The 27304-nt window shown below is 43.7% G+C and overlaps 1 protein-coding gene across 1 annotated transcript; it reads left to right on the forward strand.

The window, feature by feature from the left end:
• The first annotated feature begins 1286 nt into the window (after positions 1–1286).
• On the forward strand, positions 1287–26047 carry LOC142771324 (protein lifeguard 1-like). Its single transcript, XM_075872800.1, has 11 exons — positions 1287–1366; positions 1819–1991; positions 5735–5813; positions 7004–7057; positions 9716–9806; positions 11990–12027; positions 14401–14446; positions 16815–16856; positions 23992–24081; positions 24219–24266; positions 25755–26047. The coding sequence occupies exons 2-11, from the start codon at positions 1859–1861 to the stop codon at positions 25917–25919; spliced, it is 786 nt and encodes a 261-aa protein (XP_075728915.1). The 5' UTR covers positions 1287–1366; positions 1819–1858; the 3' UTR covers positions 25920–26047.
• Positions 26048–27304: the final 1257 nt, after the last annotated feature.

Consider the following 27304-nt stretch of genomic DNA (forward strand, 5'->3'; position numbering starts at 1 on the left):
AGAGAGGGGAAAAAAAGTTGGCAGATCCCTCCTGCAGTGGGAATCGATGATATGTGAAGCACGAGTCAGGAAGGTTGATATGTCACTTTAAAATAAGCACAGCATTACGAGGTGGACGTAAACTATGCCGAGCATGACTTCCATGTGAAGATTATCATGTTTGCGCCTGGCATTCGCGTTCGTCGTCCATTTACGTCACGTAATACCAAGTTTGGTATATGTGAAGCTAGCGAAATGTCTGCGAGCGCATAATTAGTTTGGTATCTAGTCATGACATACATGACATACATGTAATGATTTCCACGTTCGGGTCTGTCCCTTATGTTCGCCATGCAGTCACGTCATATCATACCAGTTTAACGACATGTCATGTGAAGGAAATCACCGCAAGAGCAGCAAGACCATGAAACGTGAATCATGACATACATGTTATTGTTTTCATGCCATGGCTAGTCAGTTACGCTCTTCCTACAGTCATGTTATGGAATACCAATTTTGGTGTAGTAGATATTATTACCCAAACGGCTAGGGGAGCTAAAAGTCGTAGGTGGCTAGATAGATAGATAGATAGATAGATAGATAGATAGATAGATAGATAGATAGATAGATAGATATATAGATAGATAGATAGATAGATAGATAGATATATAGATAGATAGATAGATAGATAGATAGATAGATAGATAGATAGATAGATAGATAGATAGATAGATACGCTCAAAGTCGCCGAGGTTCGCTAAGAAATGCTTCGCATTTAATAAGAATAAAAAGCGTGATATTGATCCCGGTAATATAATCACACTAGATGACTTTACGTTCGAGTGCTTTTGCGAATTCATGAGGGGAATTGTGGGCTTATTTTTTCCATTGTCAAAAAACTACAAGAAGAAATGCTGAGAACATCGAATTTCCACCATGGCTCTTACGAGTACAAAAACAGATGCAGCCTTTATCTTGAGTTGAAGCATTAGACTAAGCAGCAGATAAGTTACCATGTTAGTCTATTTTATGCCTTCATGCATAGGTTCTGTTTGCCTATCTATCAACATCATGAATACAATTTCACCATTTCACCACCGGCTGTTCTAGAATATTGCTTGATTGAATGCTTTATTTGAAGTGAAAATTTGCAGCTACTTTTAGCTTCACAGGCATTCACCTTAAACGTCCCGCTACCCTGTTCTTCACCCACCCATCTATGGGGGTGAGCGCCATCAGAGTGAGGATATTTTAATCGTCATTAGCATCATCATCATGCGCCACGAGTGCTAAAATGAGGGAGCAATAAGAAAGACGAAGAGACGCCGGCTGCCGAGTCCCTTTGCTCGACAAGTGGATTGCAACGGTGATCTACCGTCTTTGTCAGGTTAGTACGCGGCTCCGCGCTCGTGGGAAATCGCGAGAAACGTGCGTCACCTCTCAGTACAGAGCTTTTACTTGTACAGTCTATGGAAAGTCAATGAAACCATCGTAGAGAGCTTTGGTCATTTTAGGTAAACAATTAAGAAAATATTTACCTGAAGAGAATATACCTGCACGATATTTGGGATGGGCGGATATCTTAGAGTGTTGACTTAATCAAATGGAACCTTACGATCAGGAAAGCTGATGCACTGATATAACATGCATCCGATGCAAGTGTAGAGTTTGAAGATATTATTCCAGTCTGCACAAGTTTTATTTTTTGAATACTTTTTCTGAATGTGTTGGAAACGGCAGCTAAATTGTTGACCAGAATTGCTTATACAACAAACTAGAGTGTCCCTGCTCCCTCGTTTCACTAAGAGCGCGTTATACTTTTTCCACTGCCGTTCGCAGGTTGTTCACCAGAGAAGCTTTCCCTTGAAATTTGCGCAAAATGATGATGGGAAGGCCAGCCAACCCTGGCAGGGGCATGAGAAGGCCATCGGACCCCGAGATGGGACTTCCCAACGCTTCTGCTGCTTCAGCAAGTCCTGGAAACCCCTTCAGCGACAAATACATTCGAATAGGTGAGCTATAGGCTTGCATCTCCTCTGACACGAGACTTTTTTTTTGAGGGCCTGCTTGTACAACAAGACACAAAATGAAGGCACAAAGAGGTATTTAGAAACAGATGAATCACAATAAAAATACATCGTCAAATCAAATTGTTCGAAGCTTACCAGTTCATCTAAGATAGCCACACATAATGAAGGCTTGGTGTGCCTGCGATACAGTTCTCAAAGACGTGCAATGTTTACAAATGAAACTTTTTCCGTACCGTGAAAACCTTTACGTCGACACGGTGTACTGAGCACTGTATGTCGCTATGCTCCCAATAATGAATCGCGTTGCTTATTGCATCTGGCACACAGCGCAGGCGGTGGCCGACGGCTATAGAGGCCATAAAAATTTGATGTTGAAAACAGCTGTAAATTAGTGCATGTTACCAAGTCCTACTTCAACCGAAATCTTTTCCTGACAGCCGCCCAAACAAACTCTGAAAAACAGCTGTGTAAACTGCGTCGTAGCGTCGCGAATGACGTTTGGTAGGCGTGAATATGCAGGGCGTGGTCACATCGTACACCGTTTGCAGAATAGATAGGTGAACTTTGCGTGTATCTGCCATAATTTACTGCGCTCTCCCTTCGCACGACTTATATGGCCGTTGCGACACGTTTTTTTGACGCCGATGGATTCTCATAGCCCCATGCACCGTGATTCATCATTGGGAGCATAGTGACATAGAATTCATTCGCATTTTTATATATTTACCTTTCTTCATTATCACCTCGATATGTGGTATACAAAATAGAGTACTAACAAGCGCAACTTTGAACCATGTGTTGTAAGTGTACTACCACTCTTTTCATGCAGCGAATTCAGTTGGTTTGTATTGCCTCCCTATGCAAAACAATGCAACTGTGCGACTAAACTTCATAAAAAATGTTTTGTTTTCACAAAAAAGGTGAATTCGTATAAACTTTCTTTGAACAAAGGCGCTGTGATTCTCAATATTATGCACTTTTCTTCAATTTTTTTTATTGGACCATAATTGGGGGCTACAGACGTCTCAACTAAGACCAAAGTTTCGTTTTTACCAAGCTCAGAATTTCACTTTAGAGCCTTTGAGTGTCACACACCGTGCAAGACAAAAATATTTGTAAATAGCACAATTTACGGAGAGTTCGATGAAAGTAATTCATGCATTCTATTGATGGTCGTGTTTTGTAGAATAATTTTCGGAAACACTACAGTTTGCTCAGTTTTGTGTATGCTCTAAAGAGTGAAAATTTTGAAGTTGTGATAAGGAACTGTCTTATAATACGAGCACAATGCTCTAAAAACGAAAAAAAAAGCAAGTATTAAAATAATGCGCGAAACGGTCAATTTAGAGGGAATGTTTTTTTAGTACCTGGTTTTCCACCATTTGATGAATTTTAAATGGTGGTCACAGGAGCAAAACATTTTTTTCCACTCAAGGTATTTTTTGGAAAATACTTCAGAACTAATGTCTGTATGTGTGTAATTTTATTAAACGATTTGACAGAAAATGACTTTGGGTGAGCGCCCTGGTTGGGACAGTTGGCGTGGAATGACCCAGTGTTATGTAATGCGAGAGCATGGCTCTGGGTCCCTCTGCCGGTGGTCCAAGTTTATTTCGGTACCCACTCTCTCTCCTTCTTCGCGCCTTTGGCAGTTCTCGCTTCACTGTGCCTCTCCTCATGTCCCTTCCCTCCTCTTTCCCCCTTTTTGCTTTTTAGGGGCGACGCTCCTAAATGTGTGAGTCTGTCCATCTGATGTATGTATGTATGTATGTATGTATGTATGTATGTATGTATGTATGTATGTATGTATGTATGTATGTATGTATGTATGTATGTATGTATGTATGTATGTATGTATGTATGTATGTATGTATGTGTGTGTGTGTATGTATGTATGTATGTATGTATGTATGTATGTATGTATGTATGTATGTGTACGTACGTACGTGACCGCTTATAGTTCCACCTTTGCCAACTGCTCACTACTTCGCCCTTGCAAACATCCCACGACGCCCCATCACCAATCCACCACTTCACCGACCACAAAGCAAATGCTGTTGAGGAGTAGCCAATAGGAAATGCAAGATGGTCGTGTACTTGTATCCAGGTGCGCGTTAAAGAGCCATAGATTGTCCCACTGCGTTCATCCCTTGTTTTTACGGGACCGCCTATATTTTCACTTTCGCAAACTGCCCACTGCTCCGTCCTTGCAAACATGTTACTACGCTCCATCACCGATCCACCGCTTCACCGATCATAGAGCCGTTATAATGAAGGGGGAACGAAAGTCATTATAGCTGCCACTTACGAATAATAAAATTAATATAGACAGTGTTTGTCACGTCTTTGAGGATGTAGTCGGCAATATTCGCGGATGGCTCACGGTTTAGCGACGAAAAACTCCAGCGCTTCGCCCCACTCATCATCATTCACTCCGTGGATATGCATGCTCTAATTTTTTTTTGCTCCTATTATATTTCCGCGATGACATATTTGAGCCCCGCAGCACTCATGTTTAACACAAGGGGAGAAGGTCACAAGAACCTCTTTTACAGTTTAGACTTTCTAGACAGCGATTAATAACAGCGACACGTGACAGCACTGAACATCAGCACTGATTATAGCTTAAAGCAACGCGCCAAGGATGATAAGGTGCCCTTGAATATATAAAGACAGGCCACCGGGTCTAAACATCGGCCAGCCTGACTGAGGCACTTTCGCCTGCTCGTTAAACCTACCCTCGTGTTGGAGAGAGTCATCTACATGCATGAAAAATAAGGACTCGTCAAAGAAGTAACGCATAATACGTGAACGCGATAGCGCTAAATCAATTGGTTTGCGTAAGTAGAGGTGTCGGCGTCGGGGCAGACGTTATAAGTTGTGAACGAAGAATCAGCGTTTTCCGTGAGCTAAACATCTAGAAAGTTGAGAATAACCTCATTAATGAAATGATTTGGTTCGCACGAGAATCGAACCCAGGCATTCAGCGTGGCAAGCGGATGTTCTACCACAGGGCCACTCTATTGCTTGAAACTGCTTCTAGAAAAGATAAGGTATTACTGCCATGCAGGAGAGGGGGGGACAGGGGGGGGGGGCGTCTCCTTAACACATGCAATATTGCGAGGCAGACGCGTGCGATTGCGCCAGGCCTCAAATCAAGTGAATAGCACATCGAGTGGGTTCTCTGAAGACCCACCCATTACAAGGCACTCAAACATATCTAAGCATCAGCAAAAGCATCAGCGAAGTTAGCAGCGGCGTAGGTTTGCGTGATGCCTTAAGAATTCGTAGCGGGCCCTTCACTGATTCTCAGCTAGAAGAAAGAATTAGGGCATATTAGGCGATGCGCAACTGTACTTGCAGTCGGCAATGCAGGAGAGTTTGACACGGCCAATGTTAGATGCTGAAACGATTGTTTCCTTGCGGCAAAGTTCGCAATGAAAAAGGTGACGATAACGGGGCCCAATTACGCTGTCACGTTTCATCTTGAAGGCGAAGCTAAAGCGTTACCTTAGTTTTTTCCCTGGAACGTAGGAGCAACGGTCACATCTGGGCATACGGTCCAGGATAGCTGCCACGCTGTAACATGAAGCCACTAAATATGCAGATTTTTTTTTAGACGTGTGAAATACAGAACATGCTTAGTAAATTGCGCTTCATTTAGCAACGCCAGACGATTCAATGCTTTCTGCGTTTCCTCATCTTTCTTTTTTTTTACGTCGCAGGTTTCATCCGGAAGGTGTACGCAATCCTCTCAGTGCAGCTGTTGATAACCGCGGCCATCATAGCTGCTTTTATATTTGTGTGAGTGACACAGCCACACATTCGTTAACCGTGTAAAGTTCCTGGCATTGTAAAATTGCGTGTAATACGGACCATTCTATAAAATGAGAAGTCAGACAGCACTGCCAATTTATCTAGTTTGCACGATTTTACAGCGAAGTTAAAGTTATCGTTGCACAGCGTGGCGACGCTTAGCCAAGTCAATAAAAAATAGCTACGTGAATATGAAGCTAATTAAATTAAGCCACGTCGAGAACAAGCTAATGCAAAGACCATGGTAGTTATGGTTATGCTGGGCAATTGATAGTAATGACTAATTAAGAGCATGCTGATTACGATCTTGCTATTATATTGAACATCACCAATACAGATAATGTTAATTAAGATATTGCTAACTAGTTCACATTTTCCCAAGCTCCACTGTTGCTCCAACCGTCCGCTGCTACAGCAAGCGTCCCGCATTTTTGAAGACTTATTTGAAGTTGGCGCACCGTATTTCCAGTTGAAAGAGCGCAAGTGAAAAAGTGAAAACCGGAAGTTAATAAGACTACACCTCTAAACACGTGGTACATTTAGAAAATGAATGCACTACCGGAAGTGTGCAACGTTTAATTGCGCTGCTCCTGACGGCTGCTTCCACTGCTTTCACTCGGTAAATGTTACGCACAAGCGGGTAACGTTTGTCACATAATATTGAAGTAGGAAGGCTACATATCTTTAACAGTTATCCGTAAGCATCCACCGGTAATGAGTCGGGAGTACGAGTAGTACAAATGGTAACAGTTTGGTGCCAAAATTTGGACATTTTTTATCATCTTCAGCAAAGTATTCCATTAAATGATGAAATGGCAAATAGCGACAACTAATTAGGTCACGATATATTGCGCACCCGTTGTCCCGTCAAGTAAATTGAGCAGAATATGTATAAACTATTTTGGATGCCAAAGTGCACTTCCCTTTCTTGCTGAAGTAATCCGTATAATCGAAAACCCCTGGTGGTCGAAATTTCCGGAACCTTCCATTACGACGTCTCTCAATCATATCGTGCTTTTGCGACATAAAATCCTAGCAACCAATTTTTAGATATCTCATGTTTTCATTTTAACAAATTTAGTGTGTTTTTTGATTATCGGATGGAACGAATATAATGTACACAACAAACACGGGGCATCCCATTGACGTCGCACTCAATTAATTCATCACTTTTGCAGGCCAGGCCTCAACAATTTTGCAAAGATGAACGGGCTAGCGATGGCCTGCGCCGGGTAAGTAGAAAAAGCGCGCGCGCCGGTCATTTGCACCTCCTTCGAAAGCTTCTTCAGATGCTGTTCAATCTGGCTAAGACGGGTGGGGGGGGGGGGGAGGGGGGGTGAACGGAATGCCGTATTGGCGGGCGTCTTAGAATTTCATCTACGCATTGATCCTCTGTTCAAAACCTGTTTTGAACCTGTGTGCGTCACCATTGCACCATCACTCATGAATTGAGCTTAGCGACTGGAAGAGCGAAGTACGCGTGGTCAAATTTTGGCTCATCGAATGCGCATAGCTACGCTATTGATGCACAATTTCGAATAATCATCGTGGCTGCTGATTTGTTGAAGAATCGTGCAAAACTACAGCACCACAACAAAACTTTGACGTTGAGATGATTTGGGGTCGCTTTAATGTGATGGTTCTGCATCAGCGCTGAGGCTATTGCTTTTCAGCCGTCCTAGTGATTGTGTAACAGATGCTAGGTATTATTAAAAATAACAACCTTGAGCCAGCGGTTAGTATTACTTAGAAATCATCATCACGTGATGACCTCACGCTGTTACGGCACGGGACGTAACATCTTAATCTGTTAATGCACTGCAAAGTAATACCCGGACAAGAAAAAAACCCAGACACAACACTGGGTGCATCACGCTGTGTTGTTTTTTCTTTCTCTCTCTGTCTCTCTATTTTTTGGCCTATGTATTTCCTGGCAGTGCATCAAAACATGAAGACGTACCAACCAGCCATTTTACAGTCCTATTAACATGACGTAACGTCATATGACATCGTGGTTTGGTCAGAAATGGGCTCATCACAGATGTAGTGCAAAAACAGGCGAGGTCCCACCGATCTTTGAGGTAGTGCACTACCACGTTAGGGGCAGCATTGAGTTTTCTATAAATCCACTAGAGGAAACTCTGGCGCTATTGTCTATGGGAGCTGCAGTGTTATGCGCTACAGTGAGCTTGCGAACGATGGGTAGTACGCGAATTTGTCTAATCTTCGTACTTCTTCTCCATTTGAGTTCACGCGGCTTGAAGCTTTGTTAAGAAATAAAAATCAGCAAATATTTAGCAGTTGCGCTTCACCACATTTCTGTTTTAAAGTTATTATTTCAAACCTGCTCACGAAGTTCAAAAAGATTTCTTTTTTTTTCTTCAAAACAAAAATGAAACTCAGCAATAAACGAAGCCACAAGTGCGATTCGAGGTACGCAAGCACGAAGACTAAGAAAATCCGTGTACTTCTTATTCCCACGGTCGGTGAACGATCGCAACGCCAGAGTGCCCTCTAGTTAATTTCAGGAAACTCTATGAGGGGCAGAAAAAGCTTTGAGAGGGTGACGGGGCAGAAAAGAGACATCGAGAAAAGATGGCTTTCGCATATGTTTGGGCTATAGTTAATTGATTTTGAAGACATATTTAAACTGAGCGAAGATAGCCCCACCACGGGTGTCTAGTGGCTAAGGCACTCGGCTGCTGACCCGCAGGTCGCGGCATCAAATCCCGGCTGCGGCGGCTGCATTTTCGATGGAGGCGCAAATGTTGTAGGCCCGTGTGCTCCGATATAGGTGCACGTTAAAGAACCCCTGGTGGTCTAAATTTCCGGAGCCCTCCACTGCGGCGTCTCTCATCATCATTTTGACGCATGCCACCCTGGAGGACGCGTGTTGTGGTCCATACTAGTTGTCGGTGTGGAAAAGAAAACGTACGTTGATTGCTCTGGTTACAGTCAACACCTGGCTGTCGGTCTTGTTAAGTTCGCGACAATATGGTGGTTTGGGGATGTTAAACCCCACATATCAAACCGCGTGAAGACAGACACCTAGACGTTTTGTCTTCTTCGTGCAGTTTAAATGCGTCTTTGAAATGGCTTTCACCTCCGAGTCGTCTTGAGTGAGTGCTTAGGAAACCTTGTGAATTACATAACCATGCCGACATATAGGAGAGACTTCACGTTGAGTAATACTGGCTTCACGCAGTGCACGGCTGATCGCAATTGAATCCGATCGGGATCGTATATCTCAGCAGTAAGTGGGGGCCTTTTTTCGCATAGTTGCCTACAAATATTCACTATAGAGGGAATCTTGGCGCTGCGATCGTTCAGCCGCCCTAGGAACGCACGATGGAGTAGGACACGGATTTCGTGCTTGTGGCTTCAAACGTACTACTTGTGGCTTTGTTTGCGGTTTTGTTTTGGCGTTTGTTTCAGATAAATATGAATCATTGTGAGCCGATTTGAATTAGCCTAAAGAAGATCAAGGTGATGAAACGTAACTGCTAAATCTTTGCTGAAGTTCGCCATGTGGCAAAATGAACACGAGCCTAACGAAGTCGAAATAACGAAGATTAGACAAATACGTGTATACACGAATTGCTTGAGGTGTCATGCGTGACTAAGTTAGCTGAAGAACCTTACGTTGCAGCTCCCATAGACACCAGCGCCGCAGTTCGCTCCAGTGCACTAATATGAAACCCTATACCTTATGTAGCTTGCGATGTGGGCTAACCAAGACCACGAATGTTGATCGAGACCAGACCTGACGCGATCAGAAGTGACTGTGTGGCACCGGTATACGTGACTGTACGGAAAGCAGGCGTGTGCGTATTGAAGTATTTGGTATTAATTATTGTCGCAACATGCTAACATCTTCGTTTCACTTTCAGGATTGGATCCTTAGTGATCCTACTCGTTCTCACCTGCTGTGGAGACCTCATGCGCTCTTTTCCGACAAACTTCGTGCTGCTGTTTCTGTTCGTAAGTCTAGCCACGTGGCGTAAGAATGGTTGCGAACAAAACACACGTATACATGTACAACGCAAGGAACGAGATAACGCAAAAAACAAAGAAAATAACTTTTGTGAGCTACAGGGGACAGCATAGCGAGAAAGATCAATCACTGCTAGTATTTAGTATAACGCATTTATGACGCTTGACATATTGTAGCATTTTTATTTACTTATGTATTTAATTATTTATTTCACAATAATGCAGGCCACGACAGGCCCAAGCCGCAGTGGAAGATTAAACAAAATAATTAAAAGAAAACAATGTAAACTAACAAAAAACTCAGGATTACAGATTCGTAACGCGACTATATAGCAGTCAGAGGAATTCACGACTAAACATATATTATGCTTTCGTATAATCTGTAGCTTGTTTAATGACGTAATGATGAAGGCCATTTCATGGTGAAAGAGCAGCATGCTAGGCATCGCAAAAGGAACACTTTGAGTTTCATTGGTATTCAGTTCTAACGTTGGCTCCGCATCGGTCGGACAACACCGGTAAAAATATTTTACTTAAATTTTGATGTTTTCTCCGCCGAGCACCTGTAAATCAATTAAACCACAATGAGACTTATCACAGCGAACAAACGCAGTTCCACCGAGTTTGGAAACTCTACGTCTTGCATGCAGCAAATCTGAAAAGCAGCTCTCCCAGTCGCAGGGACGAGAGTTCAATCGTCGTTGTTGACTTGCATTACGTGCGACAGACAGAATTAAGACGACAGAGGTGCTTTTAGTACGTCGCGAGCTGCCGTCTTCCCGCGATGTCGGAGTGTGTTTACACGTGTGGAAACGACGCCTTCCCTACCGAAACCGGTAGCGTTTCTCATAGGTGGCCGTGTTAAAAATACGTTCAATGTTTTGTGCCAGGCACCAGGATACTCTTTGTAGGTTTATCGACACTAGTGAGTTTATTTAGAACAACGATATGAAAAACGTTAAATCTTTGCGTTTTAGTACTTGTTTGAGACAACGATGTGAGAAGCTACCAGCTGGTGCATTATTCAAGTGCCTCATTTAAACTCCAGTACGTGTTTTACGTAGCAACGTATGCATAGGCTTTCTTATCTTGTGTGTTTAGAAAAAGTGGTTAACGATATAGAGTACTAGGTACTTTGATAAAAAAATGGTGCTCGACATGGTTGCGTTCTCACGAAAATTCCCGCGTCCTAATGCTGGTTTTAACGCCTGCTTCAAGTTCATGCATTTCGTTTAGTTCTGTTTTGCTTTTGCGACAACAAGTCTTCCGCAACGCTAATATCTCCCTGCATCACGAGGGAGGATCCAGAAAAAAAAAACACATTTTCTTTGAAAAATACCATATACCTGCTAGTTTATTCGTACGCAGCGTTTTAAAGAACTTTGAAAAACTTAAGGGGACACCACTCAGCAAGAATCACTTGGTTTAGGTTGATGAACTGCGAACTCTGATGTCGTAAGTTTCACCACCACAAGTTCATTAAAAACGACGAAAATCAAGGTTAAAGTTCCATTCTCAAATTGCACACCAAAATTGCTGCGCATTACATCACTAATTTCAAAATGTATTTCTTTTCGTATTTTCGGGGCATTGGCGAGATGAAATTTTCTGAAACATCGTGTGCTAAGCGTGTGGCACCCACAGATGGCAATGTATTTCATTTTTATCAATTAGAAGCTACGTAGGACCCAGAATACGCTGTCAAAATGCATGAAAACGCGTCAACACCTCCAATGCAAACACCGTCAAAAACTCCTACGTCACGGCATTCGGTGCGGTAATCTCGGGATGTGGTCACCAACCGCATTTACTTTTCGCCAATTTACCCGCTTACCAAGCACCGTCCCGCGGTAAGAACGGTGTTTTCGTGATTGTGATATCGTACTTTACGGATGCACTAAAAATAGATTTTCTCTTTAGCGGCTCTTTAACTTCGCAGTCTTAAAATGTGTGGTTTCTTTCTTGGAAGATGCAGTTCGAGTCGCCGTTGCTCAAAATAATCGCTGTTTATTTTAAGGGTGTTAACCTTTGAATTATCCGGAGCTTCAGCTTTCTCGCAAAACAACTAGTTTGACTAGTTTTTATAATTCTGGGCCTAAAGCGAACCTAGAGCGAGCCGGGGGTATGTGGTGATATAACTGAACCCTCTTATCTTCTGTTCCTTCGCGTAGACAATCCTCAACGCCATTTCGCTGTCCGGAGCGTGCGTGTAAGTTTGCGCGCATTCAGCGCATACCTCGGTGTATTGTTGTTGGGGCTTGCAAAAAAAATAAAGAGCAGAAATGAAGGGTTAAGAGTTCGTTACTGCACATAAATTGATGTTACAAATGGAAACTAAACAAGCACACTTAGGGATGTGTCACAGTCAACAGACTGCGCAGGGGATCTCTATATATCCCGTATAAAATTCGCGAACTTCAGCCAGAGTTTGTATGGAAGCTAGATGCTGAAGCATGAAAGCAAGTGCTGCAGTTCCTGTTTTATGATAATAAGGCGCATCACAAGACGGGTGCTGATAATTTTCAAAAATTTCGAAAAAATATATTCAAAGTTTGGACCCCAAAGGGGCGGTCGACCTGCATGCATGTCAAATTAAACATAAGAGTAATTAGTTTTCTGGAATTCATTATCTCCCACCTTACACAATCTAAGAAACTGTTTAATGTGGCTAGAAATATATTAAGTTATAACCACCTCGAACAAATTTTTGTAATGAAGTTAGTTTTAAATTATTGAATTCCGAAGTAAGCAACGAAACCAATGGACGTTCTAATTAATATTTGTTTGAATCAGTTTTAATGAGAAGTCACTAACAATGAAGTCACAGAAAGTATACGGGAAAGTAGTAGTACTTGAAATATAAATGTGAAGAAAAAAATGAAGACTTTTCGTTCTCCTTTCACGCGTATATTTCAAAAAGTGATTAAATATTTCTAACATGTGATTGTGGAACAATGTACCAGTACTATAGTAAAAAAACATATTTTTTTCATTTGATTTTTGAACGGTACTACATGAAATTGTATTAAAAATTTGTTTTTTATTATACCTTTCAAGATGCTTCACTAATGTTTAACATGCTGACTGAAAATAATAACAAACAGGTGTACAAATATATTAGATGTATTATTTATGTTCTGTATGCACTCCGAAATATGCTGAACTGTTGTGCATAGGATCTTTTTTCATGTGTTCTGTATCCTCAGCGAACAAGTCGTTTAATGATTGTACAACTCTGTCTCCTGCCTGTACATTTAGGTACGTTATAGTTGCATAAAAACATGCTGGCATTCTGCTAGGAATGTAGATCTTTCTAGCATGTTTTTGTTTGACTGTACTTTACTAAGTGATGTTGATTACAATTAAAATATTTAATACTGTGTTTAAAAACGAGTGCCTAAATTTCAATTTTTTCATCTTTCGTTTTTCAGCGAACAAAACGACGCATTTGTAAAAAAAACAAATTAAACAGCAGAAAATTTTAATGGGAGCCATTACTCAATGTATGTCACGCTCACAACCAATTAGAAGTGTGGTACGCTTCGCGATGAATTGCAATATGTGCCATAATTTAAGTGATGGTTAATCAAAAAATTTGGTTATTTATTCACAGCATAATTTTGACAATTATGAAGATAACCTATACTCGACATCTTCCTTCTGAGTAAAAATTTCTTTAGCCTTGAAAGTAATATACTTTAGGACTTCTAGTAGCACTCAGTGAAATGAGCTCTTATATATAAAGCTCGTTTCCCCCTAATATTCTTTCGCTCTTTTTACTTTGTTCAGTAAAGTTTAGTGAGTTCATTGCAACACGCACCTACGCAAGCTTCTTAAGCTTTACTGTAGGAGCTGGGCGACACCATGCACTAAAGTAAAACGAATGCAGCTGGTAAGGATTACGTCGCAATGAATGATGAATAACATCTACCCTGTCTTAATATCGTGTTTTAGTGTTGACACCACCTGGTGTAGTTTTGCCACCATACTCATCACAATGGCTGTTTCAAACGAATCTTCATACAATTGATCATTGTTGTGGAGGGCTCGAATACTTCAGTTAAACCACATTCTTCGGGCATTCACTCGTACAACCAACGTCAGATGAAACGCTGAGCACATGAATTAAGCGGTAGCTAAGGCAGAGTGAGCGCATTCCAGTCACCATCAGTAACTAGAGCGCATATCCGGTTTGATAGCACAGCGCAGTTTCCCCACATCCCAATATTTTCGCGCCTCTTTTGGTTTTAATATTGAAAACAAAAGATAACAGAAATAAAAGGCAGAAAAAGTGAAGTGACCAAAAGCATTAGGCATACCCATGCTCGTCACCATTCTCATCTTATCGCCAAACCAGAACAAGACCACAGGCTAAAAATGTAGGGGGATAGCACAGCTCTTTCGAACCGGATGTGCGCACTTGTAAGTGGTGATTACTGGACGGCGAAACCTATCGGGTTGTTAATGTTTGTTTCACGCCCTCCGGTATTCGTGTTCGATTTGACGCTGATAGTACAACACTGTCGAGAATAACAATTGACGCTGAAGCACTCCGACTCGACAAAACGTTGCCCTTTTTCAGGTTCTACAAGCGCGATGAAGTCATGATGGCTGTAGGAATAACAGCGGTAAGTCACAAAATTCAATTTCGAAGGATCATTAACTATCGTCAGAATAACCATTCCCCAATGACGAAAATCGATTCGTCATTGCAGGGACGATCCCTGCAGCGCAGGAACGTATGCAGGAATTACAGAAAATAAGTATGCCTGCGAACGCTTTGGTTGCGCTCTTAGAGACGTGATTGCCGTGACGGAAATGACGTCAGTGAGAGCTTCGTGCTCTACGCCATGAAACACTTTTTGTGTTACAACGAGACATACGTACGTGTAAAAAAAAAAGGACATTGGTGTTCTCACATAAAGGAAACCCATTACAGACACGTTGCATATACAGTTTAATAAATTCCACATAAGTATTCTGCCGTTAAGTAATCTGTATATACCATAGAGTTTGTTTATATACACTAGAGGGAACTCTGGCGCTAGTGTCTATGGGAGCTGCAACGCACGGCGCTTCAGCGAGCATGGGAATGATGGGTAGTACACACATTTGTCTAAACTTCGTACTTCTGGCCTGATTTTGACTCCGTGTGTGTTCGTGTGGCTTGGAGCTGTTTTCTCACGAAACAAAAATCAGCAAATGTTTTGCGATAGGGCTTCCCCACTTCATTCTTTTAGACTTACCTTTCCAAATTGGGTCATGAAGTTCAAAAGGGTTAAATCTTTATTTCACAACAAAACCGAAAGACAGCAATAAACGAAGCCGCAAGTATGATTGGCCACCCGCAAGCACGAAGACTAGGCAAATGTGTGTACTACCCATCATTCCCATGGTCGCTGAACGATCGCAGCGCCAGAGTGCCCTCTAGTTAATTTTAGGAAACTCTATGGTATATACAATATTTATGTATTTCTCACATGAGCTCAGCGGAACACATTCAGAATTAATGGGGTGGCAAGTATGACATGTTAGTAGGGTCACGTGGGTGTCATTCAACCAGTGTTGGAACGACTGCATGTGTACCGCACTAATTGTAAAGTGGACGTACACACGCAACGAAAAAAAACTAACCGTAGCATCGTGTGCTGGCTGCAGACGTGCTCTATAGAATCATCAACGGCATCCCCACAAAGACAGCAGAGAAAATGAGGAAGGGGGCGGGGCGGAGCTGCATCAAACACCACCCACGCTGATGGGGGAAGAAGGGCAACTTTTATTATGGCATTAAAGCAAAGTTGCATTCGCACGACGGACGTGGTCGCAGAAGGATCAGTCACGTGAGACGCGACGTCATTCTGATACCCCCCCCCCCCCCCCAGCCGGTTTTCACACGACATGGGAGACTTCACGCTGCAAGCGAAAATTTCGGCATTGTTGATCATCGAGGATCTCAACTGTAATTCTGGCTTCCGTCGTTTCCTGAATCACTCCGCGCGGACCGAAGCGGGGCCGCGGGAACGGGTGACGTGTGGTGACAGTACGCGATTCCCGAGGTCAAATCGCGATTTGGTTCGTCGTGTGAATCTGATATGATTGATTGATATGTGGGGTTTAACGTCCCGAAACCACCATATGATTATGAGAGACGCCGTAGCGGAGGGCTCCGGAAATTCCGGCCACCTGGGGTTCTTTAACGTGCGCCCAATGCTGAGCACACGGGCCTACAACATTTCCGCCTCCATCGGAAATGCAGCCGCCGCAGCCGGGATTCGATCCCGCGACCTGCGGCGTCGTGTGAATCTAGCTTTAGCAGTTTTCCCAGGTATGCAGACTCTTGTATACATTGTAGTGCAAGGTTTTTCTATCAGAAAGTCTGAACAAAGTCTTGCGTGATAACGCGCTATGCAGGTGCATTTTAGTGCAAATATACACTAATATTTAAAATTTTACATGCCTAAACCACGATAAGATTATAAGGCATACGCCTTGGTGATGGTCCCCGAAAGTTTGGACCATCTGGTGTTCTTTAACGTTCACTGACATGTCGTGGTACGTAGGCCTCGAGCATTTTGTGTCTTTTGAAATGGGACAACCGCTGCCTGGAACGAACCCTTAACCTTCTGGTCAGCAGCCGAGAACTATAAGCACTGAAAAACTGAGACGAGTGCTTAAAATGTATCGGTGGGCGAGTTGGTCAATTTTTTAGTTTTTTTCTCTTTGTGCGTTTCGCCATATGCTCATGAACTGCTATATAATTATTGTCATGCAATGAAAGAAGATGAATTTAGTATATAACGCAGCAGCAGTAGTTGCTTTTCAGTTGTGCGAGTCGATGTCCACTGCGAGAACGCGTCGTTGGCATCACTTAATTATAAAAAATGCACTGGACAAATAATTAGGGTGCTTGCTTTATTCATATAAGTTCGGATTAATATTATTTGACCCATATTGAATTCTGACAGTCAGACACTAATGCACTCGTTCTCTCCTTAGGTAATATTCGTCCTCCTGACTATGTTTGCGATGCAAACAGCCGTAAGTACAACTCTGCGATGGTTCTTTTGTCACACCAAAATGCTACAGTTCAGTAGAGGTTATGATTTCGAGATCTCGAGCGAGGGTTAGACGCCGACAAGATTCTGGTTTATATGTTATCACTGAGTGCTACAAAGGAATGCAGTTACTCCATTTGCTCCCTAATGCGTATCTTACTACAGGGAAACATAGGCTGTACTTCTACAAAGGAACCTAAACAAAGTAATGTTTTCACCTCAGAGGAGAAGCAGTCAATGTGATGACAGCAAATTGGAATACTAGAGACGAAGTGAGGCTGGCCACTAACTCCACTAGGAGGTGAAGTAGGACAACCAAAAACTCCGCCATGAAGGAAATACAGTAGCTCCAGGGAGTGGAGCAGTTTTAGCGCCATCTTTCACTTCAACGCGAAGTAAACCATGAGGGCTCAGCAGGTACAAGAGTATGAGCTGTCTGCGGACCTTCGTCGGGATAGCTACCAGACTCTCTTGGTGAAAGTTCGCAGTAGTTGACTGAGCGACGCAACCCACCCACCGGCATCTCTTCATGCTCCTTCCACCAAAGAAACCGACCAGCGTGTTTCATTTCCGCTCGAGACGCGCCCATCTGCAGCTAATCAAGGTGGACGATTGGGCGAGTTGGTGATTCATGATCGACGTATGTAACTGCGCGGTAGTAAACACGGACGATACGAAGATACAAGGACAAGCGCAGGACAGCGCTTGTCCTTGTATCTTCGTATCGTCCGTGTTTACTACCGCGCAGTTACATACGCCCATCTGCAGCATTCGCAAGCTTTTTCTCGCCCTTGGAAATTACCACGCACGGGTAAACGTTATCGGTTTGGACTATGTACTGAACATGACGGCGAAGGTAGATATTTGCCTCGAGTTTCCGCATATTTTGATGATAGTCATGGCTCACAGTAGCTTACCTACAGAAAGGTATCGATGCTAGAGTTGAAGTTAAGTCAGCGATTGATAGTGCTAAAACAGAATTAGTGAGTTCAGAGTTCCCTGCCTGGAAATATTCATTGAAAAAAGAAACAAATACGTCGAGGATCTACACGAATGTGATAGCTGCGAGGGTTCTTGGGTGTTGAATTAGTTAGAAATCTGCTTAGGTGTATTTACAGGTATTGTGACATAGTTTAGCCGTGAAATAACACAGAGACAGAGTAAAGAATCAAACAACAAGGAGAGGCGGCACTTTCAACTAAATGAGACTTAGGGCTAACCCAGAAATAAATATACAACATATAGACACGCGCAGTCCTCACACAGCCTTACAATATCCAGCTATCAAACGATCTTGTTTTCGATATGTACAACGTCACCGACGTGTCACTGATAGATTTTTCTCATTTATTTTCATGTAGTAAGCTTCCATCAACTCACGCGCAGTTTTATACCTATACTTCTTCCTGAAATCTTGATTCCTTTAAAACATGGCTCACCCTTGCAGGTTTTGGAATGCATAGGCAAATGCGCCAAGCCATCTTTCATTAGCTTTATTTCATGGTCTCTTGTCCCTGTCGTTGTGTTTCTTTACTTTGTGTTTGTGTTATTTTTTGGCTGAAGTATGTCATTAAGCAAGTACCAACTAGGCTAACAACCAGTCCTCGTCTTGTGAGCCGAGATTTCATATTGTGAGGATCCATCGTAGAAGTAAAGATAAAATGATGCAGGTACTTCAGGAGGTATTCCACATAACAGAGAAATGTTTGTTGTGTCTCTCAGACGTGTTTGTGTTATTTTTTGGCTGAAGTATGTCATTAAGCAAGTACCAACTAGGCTAACAACCAGTCCTCGTCTTGTAGCCGAGATTTCATAATGTGAGGATCCATCGTAGAAATAAAGATAAAATGATGCAGGCACTTCAGGAGGTATTCCACATAACAGAGAAATGTTTATTGTGTCTCTCAGACGTGTTTGTGTTATTTTTTGGCTGAAGTATGTCATTAAGCAAGTACCAACTAGGCTAACAACCAGTCCTCGTCTTGTGAGCCGAGATTTCATAATGTGAGGATCCATAGTAGAAATAAAGATAAAATGATGCAGGTACTTCAGGAGGTATTCCACATAACAGAGAAATGTTTATTGTGTTTCTCAGATGTGTTTATCATTGTATGACACGAACACAGTTCCTTCAAATCCTTAACCCGAGATGGCCCTTACCACCTGTGCGATATTGACGATGCGTCAGCGCTTTGAGAATAGTAAATATATGCCACAAGTTCGTTTTATCCATTAAAGTTTAGAGTTAACACCTGTCCTGTCATCTTGTCTTTTTTATATTACCATGAAAGTGTTGTATACGAGGGTCCGCCATGGCTCCACTAACGTACTTTGAGATTGCAAAGAAGGAACAATAAAAGGCAAGCATTCCTTGCACAGAATCAAATCAACTTCTCGGCTAGCAGCGCGCGGCGCTAATCACTACGCTACGGAGCGTAAGTTGCCTGGAGTGCTAACGGGAAACCATTTGTACACACCATACACTGTTTGGCAGCCCTCAGAGCTTCGAAACTCTGGTGCGTTTTTGTTACCAATGGCGAGATAACGTGATGGGCGCGCTTTAAAGGTCGTCGCCTGCACGAAGCGCCGCCTCCACAGAGCGTGGTCTCTCTTACGTGAGCGCTCATCAGAGCCGTAATTCGGGAAAGGAGGAAGGTCGCTTCGCGCGCTGTCGCGGCCACGTTAACAAAAGTAGCACGCTGCTGGCTCACGACGCAGGAAGAAGTGTGACAGTTGTTCGCACTTGTCCTGTGCATAAAGGCCAAACCTCATAAGCGCGAAAATGCACGTGACAGCGACAAGCGACGCGACGTAGATCGGCTTCGCGCGATCAGTCGCTAGCGCAGGCGAACCTCATTTACGCGACAGCTTCGGCGAGCGAATTCCACTGTTGCTGGCATGAGGCCGTCTACTCGCACCAAGAAAACCACGTAGCGAGCGGTATGCAATTTAAAAATAAGATATATTGTTGTGTAATAAAACGGAAAGTGTTTATTATTGCCTTGCAGCACTTTTTATATGCACATGCGTAATAAACATTGCGTTATTTCTTGTTGCGCATACGTGACTCGGGCAGGGTCACGTGCACCTATGTAGTCTTTGTCTTTTCCGGTATTTCGCTATTGGTTGCTTGAGCCCAGCACTTCCGGGCGATGAGCGACGGTTTCCAAATCTGGAGAACCGAGCGATCGCACGAAAACGAGCACGTGACACGTCGCGCGAACGCCCTGTTTCGTCGCTCATAGCGTCGCTCGTCGCTGTCGCGTGCATTTTCGCGCTTATGAGGTTTGGCCCTAATTGTGCGCTCGTTTCGCGCGTCTTTTTTTTTTTTTTGTGGTCGAACAGCGCGCTTTAAGTGTCGAGCTGTGACCGGTGTTTTACCGCCCTCGTACCACGTATGATAATTTTGTGCATGCTTTCTGCTTGAGGTGTGTACTGCAAGTTTCGAGCTGCTTGCTGTTCTTAGCACGACTTTGCAATTTTTTGCTGTTGCTGAAACAATTCACAGTAAACACTCTACTACCTCTGTAAAGACAAGTTTCACTTTTGTGACATATCGATTCCTACATAGGGGGATCAGAGATGTTCTTTTTTTGGGGGGGGGGGGGGGATTGTGCTTGAGCTCACCAAAAATAATGAGAATAGCTGGCGTTTGACGCGCAGAGACACTATAAAATTATGAGAGACGCTAGTAGTGGAGGGCTTCGTAAAATTTGACCATATGGTGTTCTTCAACATGCCCTCACACCACACAGTACACAAACTTATACTAATTTCCCTTCGTCGAAATGCGACCATCGCGGCTGGGATGAAACCGGAGACCTTCGAATCAGCAACCGAGCCCCCTAACCACGGCTCCACAGCGGTGTAATAGCACAATAAAAATGTCTGTTAGCCTTGACGAACGCGCCCCTGCAGCAGCCCGTCTTTCTACACGTAGCTTAGCGAAGTAATGAAATGAAAAAATCTCTTCAAGTTTCCATCTGTTGCTTTCACAGATGCAATGAAGCGCATAATAAAACAAGCTAAAGTAACACATTGTTCGAGTGTACAATGAATGCCAATGTATAGATAAGCAAGCGAACAACTGCTTCGATTAGCTGAAAGAGTCATACTGCTCAGACAGGATAGTGCGCATAGCCTGCCTCCCTTCCTTTGAGCTTGTCTACATTACAGTATCTACCAAGTGGTCTGCAAAGAAGTATTGCTTAGACAATTGAAGTAAAACTGAGGAACGCTCGTTACGAACGTCGTTCAGGCGTTTTCTAAAGCGGTGAGGAGTAGATAACGCTCTGACAGAAGAGAAGCAAAGAAAAAATATCAACGCCTTTCTTGCATTTACCTATAGGAGCTGAAGATGGCTTACCAGTCTTCGTAAAAGCCTTTCGACACTACACGAATATTTTAAATAGACCTAAACTACTTATCTTCAGATCAATAGGCTCACTAGGCTGAAAGAAAAATCTGAGGTTCAGCTGCGATGATGTTCTGCAGAAAGAAAAAAAAAAGCCGCCCGCATCTTTACTCGATTAAATGCGTCGCAGAGTGGTGGGGGTGTCTCGTGAATGATGCGTAACTGGGTATGGTTTGGGAATGCTTAATTGTTATTTCGTCTTTATTGTTGTTGTTTACGCCACCGCCCTTCAAGTCGACGTTGCCAAACGTGCTCCACAGAACCCGTAGCGCATTGGTCTGCTTCGCTTTGTTCTTGGTGCTCCCGATCAGCGTAGGACCACTGTCGAAGCGCAGTTGGTCGCACACCTTACAGCTGTGTCCGAAGCTGTGGTCTTCGAAGTCGGGTTCGAAACGAGTGGCCGGCTGAGCAAACTGCTTGGCCTGCCCCGCCCCTTCCGCAGCACGCTCACGTTCACAAGCAGCTTCCAGAGCCGCCTCTCGTTGACGACGTTTGCGCACCGCTTCTCGCCCACGTATACCTCTGGTCTTAGAACTCGCTGCTCACGTTTAGCCGCTGCTTCTCGCGCACGAAGTTCGCAATCCGCAGCTCTGCGTTGCCGTTTCACGGCTGCTTCTCATTCCCCGAAAGAAGGATCCGCAGCTCGCTCCAAACGCTTGCGTTCAGCGTCGTATGCTCGTCTCTTCGCAGCCTTGTTTTCTGCGTTGCTTGCTGTTGTTGACGCTAAAGACGGTGAGGGTGGGGTAACATTGCCTTGAACGAGTGGTGGCACCGTAGTGTTGGGTTGTGCCCCAGTACTGGTTGAAGGTTGCGTTGCCATCTGTTGCTTCCATTGCATCTCCTCGAGTCAAGCGAAGCGTGAAGTCGAGCGAAAGCGGGGGATGGAGGGTGGATGAAAGGGGAGAGAGTGAGGGGAGGCGAGCCAAGCATGAGCAGTGGGGGTGTGGACGCCGACGACGAGGGACATGGTGCGACTAAAAAAATGACCGCAGTTTCCCGAGTGGGAACACTGGTTAGCATGCGGAGCATGCGGAGAGGTACTGGGATCGATACCCAGCACCTCCACCAGTTTGTCACGATGAGTCACAAGTACTGGGGGATATATTGAACGACCGGGTAGCTAGCTCTAGGACGATGCGTCAGTCGTGGCTGGCTCTCGAGCCGAGAAGAGACACGCAAATCTTCTTTCTTTCCTCCAGATGCTAGAGCCGCTCTTGCAGTCGACCCACTACGTGTGGGTGGCAATATATATATTGAACTGGGATAAATGTGGTTTGTAATTTGCGACATGCGTGTGTGTTATGAGTGAACACGAGCGAACACGAGTGAACACGCACTCACGTATGCTGCGAAAGACGATGTTTATTGATGAGACGCTTTGGGTATTATGAGCAAGATGGCTTTATGGTCCGTAATGTGAAGGGTGAGTGGGTCTGGTTGCAGTGGTCGAAGGTCAAAATTTGCAAAGACGTGGTTGATGCACGTCCCGCAAACCGTCGTCGGATGATGTTTGCCGTCGTGCGTTGCTCGTTTCAGCGAGTGCCGCGACTCCATGTAGTCGACCACCCAATCGACCTTGATGACGTCGACGTTGAAGTCGCCAACTATCATGAAGGGTCGTCGTTGCGGTCGTTGTTTCAGGTATTCTTCCACGGCTTCGTCGACGTACTTCTCCACGGCGGCACACAATAGGTTGGGCACGAGGTACATCATCATGACGCCAACAGCAAGCGTTGGATGTCACTTCGGAAAAATGTATACATTTCCCGAAGCGACATCGCACGTTGAGCGACCGCACAAACCAACCGACGAAGGGAGGGGCGCCCCGACACTTGGTTATTTATAGCGAGCGCAGGCCCCGGCCTGCGCATCTAAAGGTCGCGCGGCGCGCGGAGGGGAGAAGCGAACGCAGCGCGCTGTGTTGAGAGGAGGAAGGGATGCACAGATGGCTGGCGGAGGAGGAGAGGTTGCGGACGGCGACGGCGCATGACTAGCCCCAAGTATAACATGCTGTGCATTTAAAATGCTCCACATTTAAAAGTGTGTGCAAGCAAAAAACAGAGAAGATGCTCAGAGTCTAATTCAGTAGTACGTGAGAGCGATCGAGTTGAGCGTGGAGTGGTAATAAGGCTACACGTGCCAGTGAAACAACCTCACACAAATGCATCTGTCACGATTAAGTTCTTAAAATTTCATTTATGCTTCTTTCCCACCCCTAATAAATTCGATTGAAGAACCTCTGCTATTCACTTTTCATTCCCTATTCAATTCGTAGGTACGAAGTGAAGTTAATCTGTTGAGCTTGTACAGCCATGCTTTGCGTGCTACGTACGTTACCACGTAGTAGACTGCACCAGCCTTCACTTTTTGCTTTCAGTCATACTTGTGTGCATCAAATGCGATTATTTTCAATATATTGGGCAATTTGGCTTTCTTTCTCCTCTGTATTTGTCCATTGTTGTATAACAGTCATTGAACTTGGTCATTACCATTTTTTTATAAAGCCTTGCTGTGAAGCCAGCGCCAAGCGAAGGAGAGGGCGTGGATCTGTGAAGCTGCTTCTGACTGTTTATTCGGCGCCTTCCCTGTCTGTAGCTCTACAAGGCAAAAATAAAGAACTTGAATTTGAATAAGCTCCCAGAACCGGCGGATAGCCATACCCCTTCTGCAATTAATGTCGCCATTGTTAATTCATTGTTCGCAGATCGACTTTACAGGTTGCTCGGCCATTTCCTTCGTCCTGATCATTCTCCTGCTCATCTTCGGAATCGTGGTCGCAATCTTTCCATCGAGGGTACGTGGATTATACTTTCCTCTTGAAGTGTAGCACGGTAGCGGTGTAAAGAAGGAACGTCAATGTACTGTGTTTTTGGGTGCTTTATTTACTCGAAATATGTGTTTGTTAATGGGTTTCTACGCACACATTTTCAGACGCTCCAGATGGTCTACTCATGCGTCGGAGCCGCGATATTCTGCTTTGTAAGTTAACTTAGACGACTTTACACATGTTGGGCCAGCATAACACACACACACACAATATATATATATATATATATATATATATATATATATATATATATATATATATATATATGATGAAGATAGTTGTACTGCTGTCTTCTCAGCTTCGTTTTTTTATTCAACATGATTAGATTGCATTTTTTCTACAACTAACCACCGTATGTTTAACGCTAGTTCTCTTTCTTCCTAAATTCATACTCATTTATTGTACGAACTCTTCATTTAATGCATGAACTCATTTCTGCAGCATTGATTGTGTGTTAGTGTTGTATTTATTTGCACAGCGTTATTTACGCGCACAATTTTTGGTATTGCGGGGTGTCGCGATGGAGAGTGCCAGTGCTCTTTGAGTGAACGAACACAGAAGACGCGGTCAAAACGAACAAAACAACACGCAGTTATTTCACTATTTTTATATAGAAGATATCGTCAGCCGAATTATTGTACATCAATCGTAATCAACACTCTGAAAGAGCCTTACACAAAAAACACAACACTCGACAATGTAACAAACACAAGAACACACAAGGTGAGTTCGTCAACGCTTAACTCATTACGAGGGCCCACCGCAGACGACCCATGGTGCCTTCTACGGCAGACCTACCGCTAGAGACAACCGTTCGCGCCAACCGCCACTCGCTAAAAGGCCCGCTCCTCTCTCCCGTGCCGCCACCAAGGCTTGCCGCCAGGCGCCACTGCCAGCGCCACCGTTCTAACCACGATGGTGATGGTGGTGATACACGCTTGCGAGGATAACGCCACCTACCGATCGATAGTTTTTAGCCCTGATTGCGACCTCTGCGTGAGACGCATGCATGGCGAGGCGAAAACAACTTTACAGGAGGTGTTAGCACTCCCCTGCAGTTACTACATTCAATTTCCACGTGCTGTTGTTTCTTGTAGTCCTGCTTTCTTGTGCGAATTCCTTATTTAACGCACGTTTTTCTCTGCATATTGTAACAGCCTGTTTTTAGTGAAGAAGCACCTAAAAAAAAGCTGGTACATTGTGCAAGACCGCACAATGTCTGTTCATAAACCGCCACCCGCTAGCTACAGCAGGTGTAGACACTGAAACATATGTGAACGACAAAAAAAGGTTATAAAAACGCTGTTAACTACAACAAACAAAACAAAAGACCACACATAGAAAACACACCTATATCTAACCACCCATCACTCAAAGTATAAGATTGAAAAAAAAAAGGTGAACAAGAACAACATACCTCTGTCGACAAAGCAAAATAGAATGTCATGATTGATCATTCGATGCACCTGGCTTCGCTCTACCATCAACATTCACTTTGCTAATATGTGTAAATATTTTTGTGTTTAAAGTTCTATTGGTGTTTTTATTGAATTACGCATTGCATGATGTACCCCAGCCTTTTTGCGGTAACCTTATAAACAGGGTCGTTAGGAAAACTAAACTGAACTAATGCATCGCAGTACATCGTCATGGACACTCAGCTGATCGTGGGTGGCGCCAAGCGACAGTGCTCGCTGTCGCCAGAGGACTACATCGCCGGGGCGTTGATGCTGTACCTGGACGCCATCAACTTGTTCCTCTTCATCCTGCAGATACTCAACCAGTTCAGCGGCGACGAATCGTGATCGGCAGAGCATCAGTGCCGCCGCAGCCCTTCTCACTAGCTTTCTGAGCCCACGGCAGGCAGAATTCGTTTTGTGAGGTAGCTCCAAAAAAGAAAAAAAAGCGAGCAGTGCCTTTTACAAGAAGAAAATTGCATTTCTTTTTACGTCTGCTTGGTATTTGTAAATAATTAAAAACTCCGCGCGAGCCTACGTGAAGGTCCCCAAGCGAGCACACTCTCTTATTGTTTTGCTCCTTTGTAGACTTTTTTTATTAATGCAGAAGTATCTAAGAGGCTACAGGCGGACAGAGGTTTAATTACGAAGATTTTCCGGGAATGGCGCCAAGCTAATGCGATGTCTAGTATGTCTATTGAGCAACTACAAAACAAGTGATCCATGGGGTTTTACTGGTTATTGCCATCTCTATGCAGTAGTATCGCGATTCATGAATAGATTTTAAAGTTACAGCGACGCTGCACTTCTGGACATGTCGTCACACTGGTCCCTTATCTAGTACGCCTATTTAGCACGTATTCTAACGCGTGACCAATGTGTTTGTCTCATTAGTTCATTTCACATGCAGAAATAGTTGAATTGCAGTTATGCAGTTATGTCGAGAGTTCTAACGACGCTGCGTTTCTGTAAATCATGCTACGTTAACACTGATCCCTCCGTACCGGCAGCGATTTTGTCGAGGCCTATGGTTTTCCCACGAAGTTAAGATACTTTGTTTATCCTTGGACTCAGCTTGATTAGATTTCACGCCATTCCCACTATCATCTTGACAACATGCTTGATGTTCAAGTAGAATAGAATTAACACAACGCAACATTACAGTGTATCTTTACACAGTATTATACAGTAAAATCTCATTCACTCGATCTAGGTTAATTGGAAGCTACAGTTCATTAACACTGACACAAGGCACAGCCCTGTGTATTTCGATGGAAAAATTCAAACGTGTCGGCATACAAAACGGTTATTTCGAACTGTAAGATGTAGGCTTTGATCGATTCTCGCAGATGGCTGCCCTTCTTTTCGAAAATATGTAGCAAAACAAGCTAAAACAAATTTGACAGGCACTTCATCTCAAGTGCCAAAGAGCTCATGCTTCGTCCAAAATTGCTTTGCTGGCTCAGAATTTCGCAATGTTTGACGTTCGCTTTTTGCATACAAAAGTGTCACTTAATTACAACGGCCAACATCGATTTCCCTTTCCGAAGTGACCTCATTATGCGTCGTTGTATGGTTGTTGCATGCAGAAAGGCATGCTTGTTTCGCATAAGAATAATGAGCACTTCTACGTGTCACTCTTGCGGGACCGAAGATACATTTGAACACGTTTCCGCGAATGCTCTTGTTTTCACGCTTGCCTATACCCACCGCGAATGTTAATAAACTAACAA

Source organism: Rhipicephalus microplus, chromosome 9 (genome assembly GCF_043290135.1).
Source record: "Rhipicephalus microplus isolate Deutch F79 chromosome 9, USDA_Rmic, whole genome shotgun sequence".
In the NCBI taxonomy this organism is placed as follows: Eukaryota; Metazoa; Arthropoda; class Arachnida; order Ixodida; family Ixodidae; genus Rhipicephalus; species Rhipicephalus microplus.